At 41.6% G+C, this 5,028-nt stretch overlaps 1 protein-coding gene across 1 annotated transcript in view; it reads left to right on the top strand.

Annotated features, from left to right (window-relative positions):
* Nucleotides 1–1,105, top strand: part of LOC308098687 (noggin-1-like) — a 3,088-nt gene extending 1,983 nt beyond the window's left edge. The window contains exon 2 of the mRNA XM_080447100.1: nt 61–1,105. Coding sequence (XP_080303226.1) covers nt 61–465 — 405 coding nt within the window. The 3' untranslated portion in view covers nt 466–1,105. The remainder of the gene's footprint in view (nt 1–60) is intronic.
* The last annotated feature ends 3,923 nt before the right edge of the window (nt 1,106–5,028 follow it).

Here is a 5,028-nt window from a genome sequence, read left to right as displayed (position 1 = left end):
TCAGTTCAGTACTCGGAGTACCATGTAACCCGTTACTTTCCCACCCCACTGCCCATACAGTTCCCACTGATGCCCAAGGAGATCAAGGCGGTGGACTTTGACGTGCAGCTCGGCATCGGCGTCGGCGGCAAGGCAAAGCACAAGCCCAGCAAGAAGCTGAAGCGGCGGCTGCAGCAGTGGCTGTGGGCCTACTCCTTCTGCCCGCTGGTCTACACCTGGAGCGACCTGGGCGCGCGCTTCTGGCCGCGCTTCGTGCGCTCCGGCAGCTGCCTGAGCCGCCGGTCGTGCTCCGTGCCGGAGGGCATGCTGTGCAAGCCCGCAGGCTCCACGCACGTCACCATACTGCGGTGGCGGTGCGTGCATCTGCAGAGGAAAGCCTCCGCGGCAGGGGGTGGGCTGAGGTGCGCGTGGATACCGGTGCAGTACCCCATCATCACGGACTGCAAGTGCTCATGTTCAAATTAGACTGCCTTTTTTTACCAGGTTGCAAAACCTGGTCTACATCTACACTCGCTAGTCCCGACTTTTTCGGTAGTCCTGACTTTTGCGTGACTTTTTCCTCATTGGCTGGTCCTTTAGCCAACGAGGGCTCAATGTCCTCTCAGAATATGGGATCTAAAGATGACCCACAATACTGTGTTCGGCCACTGTATGTAACTCTAGACGCAAAGGAGACTCTTTGTGTCTCCTACCGGAACCGCTGTCAGTCATCAAAATATTGCCTTAGGAATCCGACAAAAACCAAAAAAATATATCCATGAATTCAAGTCTCCATGGGGTGACTAATTGATAGATAGATATCAGTCATTTTGGGGGTGAACTATCCCTTTATATTGGCTATTTTCTTTTATACAATGTAAAATGGAAAATGGAGTATACATGATTTGAACATGCATGGTACATCATTATCATCAGACCTAAATGTACCCTTCAACTTATTGTTTATGCCCATAATGGCTGGTAGCAATTTGTTGCAATTGTAGAAATATTAGGCCTTAAATGTCAAAATGTTTGAGCATGTTAACATTTTGTATAGCCTACGTCAGACCATTTTTCCAAATTCTTACTTAACAGTGATGGTGCCCACTATTCCAGTCACCTCAATTTCAAGGACCCAATAACTCTGACAGTGCGCAGAATGGAACCAAATGGACCCGTAAGGGTCCATTTGGTTCCATTCTGCACACTGTCAGAGTTACAGACCTGCAAGGGTCCATTTGGAACCCTTCCCCTCAAGGAACCATTTGTATAAGAAGAAATTAAGCTCATTACTTTTTTGGGGGGGATTTTTCATTTTTCATATGCACTACAGAGTGTAGGAATGTATTTTATGTATATGAGGAGGTGCCATTGTTTATTATATATATAGCTTCTTGTACAGTGTCAGTATTAAGTGTAACCAGAGTCTACTTTTATTTGTGGAAAAATGTTGGTTATATATTTTGTATTTATGGAGATGGCGCGCATAGCGCCATATAACAATAAGGACTTGCTGTTCTCCTATTATGGACGACGGAAAAGCGACCTCAGATTCAAAGTGGGTTTACTGTTGTTGTTTTTATATTTTGCGGTTGATGCATCTGTATATCGGCGTGCTGTTGTTTTATCATGTAAATTAAGAGAACTGCTATTTATTCTTTATATTCGTATAATAAAACGACACAAATTATGTAAACTGTATGCATTTTTTTTCATGCACCCTCTTTTCTGGAAACGATAATCAGTCTCATCAATGATAAATGCAAGATAATGAACCAAACCCTCTAGATTTAGTCAAATTAACCTGAGTTGGCTCTGTAGCTTTTTTCCCTGTCTATACACCACATTTCTTGGCCAAAAATAGCTGATATACAAGCTCAAAACACGTCGCGCCGCGACGTGTTGTGAGCTTGTAGATCAGCTATTTTTGGGGGGGAATGTTCCACCATAATATGGACACTGGGGTTCAAAGGGCTTAAGTCACCTAACAGGTATATATGGTCCTTCTCAGGTTAACATCATTTTACGTATCACAAAGTTTAAAGCACTATATTCTGATAGTGATATAGAGTGTCTGTTCAATAACAGGAGTCTCCCTACGGTGTTACAGTTCCAATTGTGTCTGCTCATGTCTTTGTGTCACCACTTCCGATTTCACTTGCATCCTTGCATGCAGTTCTCTCTCCTGATTGGATGAAATTGGTATCCTGACCTGAATATTCATTTTCTGTTTATCAAAGAGCTGGAGAGACGGGGAAACTCTTGTTACTGAACACACAGCAATGAGGTTTTTTTTCTTCTTCTCTATATTAAAACGTATTGATATTTAAGGTACTGAAAGTGATATTGTTTTTTTTTCCTGATAGTAGTCATTGGAATAGTGTGTGTTTGTTCAGTAACAAGGGGTCTCCCAGTCTCTCCAGCTATTTAGTAAATAGAGAATACACTTTGAGGTTAGGATACCAATTGTATCGAATCAGGAGAGAGAGACCTCATACAGGACAATTGTAACTGGAACACTATGAAACTGAAGCTGATGTATCAGATCAACAGGGGGTCCTCAGAGTTACTACAGGGGGGCCGCCACATTGTTGTGTGATAGGAACATTTTTTTTTTACATTAACCACTTGAACCCTAGCATCCCTATTCTAGGGGGAACTTTAGCCCCAACAAATAGCAGATCTACAAGCTTGGCTATTTGATGTAGGCTATAGGGAACAAAGACCAGACTAAGTACCGAGCGAAAAGTCAAGTATTGAGTGTTCAAGTGGTTATACATGTCTAGCTATCTATGGAATCTATGAAACAGTTTAATCTGCAACACAATTGTATACAGTGTGTAGTGGGGGTCCCTGCTTTATCTGTGTCTCAGGTAGGGGGTCCTTGGGCTAAAAAACGTTGGAAGACCGCCTGTGATAAATGATCTCCGTGGGGTTCTCTCTCTCTCCTGATTATTATCAGAAGCTTTAAACTTTTTCTACCTTCAACTCAAATCAAGTCCTTTCAGCAAACACGTGACCAAGCAGTGGTGGGAAAAGTACTCACATGTTTTACTTAAGTAAAAGTATCAACACTGCAATGTAGAAGTAAAAGTTTGCAATTCAAAATGAAAGTTGGTATCAAAATGTACTTAAAGGTAGGGTAAGTGATTTGCTTTGGTTAAAATAAGTGTTAAATAGCTCTATATTCTGATAGTACTCATTGATATAGTGTGTTTGTTCAGTATTAGGAGTCTCCTTGTCTCTCCAGCTCTTTATAAAACAGAAAATGCATTTTCGTTTCAGTTTCAGTTTCATTTCCAATTTTATCCAACCAGGACAGAGAACTCAATCAGGATACAGATTAAACAAGTGAAATTGGAAGTGATGACACTAAGAAATGAGCATACAAAATTGGAATTGGAACACTATATAAATTAAGCTTAAAAATGGGTACTTTCTCCTGATTGGCTGAGATTTTGACACCTACCGAAAAAAATATTTTCTGTTTATTAAAGAGCTGGAGAGACAGGGAGACATCTGTTACTGAACAAACACTCTATAGCAATGATTACTATCAGAATATAGTGCTTTAACCTTTTAACAAAATACTTTTTGTTTTAACCAAAAAATATCACTTACCCTACCTTTAAAGTACTAAAAGTAGAAAGTACTCATTTAGCAGAATGTCCCATTTCACAAGTTTTCAATTATATAAAATGTCTAAAATCTTTTGAAAATAGCAGATCTACAAGCTCACACACACACACACACACACACACACACACACACACACACACACACACACACACACACACACACACACACACACACACACACACACACACACACACACACACACACACACACACACACACACACACTACACTCCTCTGAGAGAAATATAGATAGCAGCTACAGTAAAAAATAACACATCTAAAAGCATCTACACGAGTTCAACTATTGGGATCTCTAAGAATTCCATGTCATTTGTGCATATTTCAGGCCGGATGGCAAGTTGAAAGCGTTCGCTTCCCGCTTTTGCGCGTCTTACTTGTGATAATACAAATCTGCAAAGTATCTAGTAACTTAAGTTTTCAAATAATTGTAGTGGAGTAAAAGTACAATATTTGCCTCTGAGATGTAGCGGAGCAGAAGTAAAAGTATAGGAAATTGGAAATACTCAAGTAAAGTGTAAATACCTCAAAATTGTACTTAAGCACAGTACTTGAGTAAGTGCACTCAGTTACTTTACACCACTTGGGCCAAGTGTTTGCTCTGTCTCTCTTATCCACCAACCAACAGCCCATATCATTACGTTATCATCGTAAAACCACGTGAAAAACACAGTGGGACGTATCAGTGGCCCTTTAACCAAAAACCATTACGGATGCTGATAAAGAAGGAACAACAGTGATTTATGGATCTAAAGCAGCCAGCAGCTGCCCTCACAGACCTACGCCAGGCTTTCATCCCCCCCCCCCCCCTCCTCCCCACCCACCTCTCCATTTGGATCACAGCAGGGGTTGGGGGTCTGCACACTGTGAGGGCCCATGGCTGTCTACACAGCCAGGTAATGACAGGGTTTTGGGTCGCGGACGGATTTTTATGGGTCGCGCGTAAATATCCCCTTTTTTTGTTTCCTATTATAGGCTACCTTAAAAAAAGAACAATCATTAATCAGACCTTAAAAAAAAAATGTTTAACCCTACCATTGTGTCACGCTGGGCAAGACCTGGGCTGTTGGTTGTCTAGGAAACGGTTGAATTTGGCGGAAGTACCGCCCAAGGAAATGACGTTGATGCTTTACAAATCTGTTAACATTCTCCGTGAATGAAACGAGTGTTGTGATTGGTCGAAAAATATCGTTTCCGGGGGAAACGCGTACGACGGAAATCCTACCCACTTAGGACTTCCTAGACACTCGCTGCTTTAGGTCGTGACCAGGCTCTTCTCTTCGCAGATGAGTGAGGCTGGGACCGAGGCTACCATTGTGTTAGGGTAATTTTTTAAATTGTCAATATTTAATGTTTACATGTTTGAGAGTGAGAGAGACTTGTCCTCAATTAG

The sequence above is a fragment of the Gymnoscopelus braueri genome (genome assembly GCF_963280865.1).
Source record: "Gymnoscopelus braueri genome assembly, chromosome: 13".
Lineage (NCBI taxonomy): Eukaryota > Metazoa > Chordata > Actinopteri > Myctophiformes > Myctophidae > Gymnoscopelus > Gymnoscopelus braueri.
This window is presented reverse-complemented; position numbering and strand designations above follow the sequence as displayed.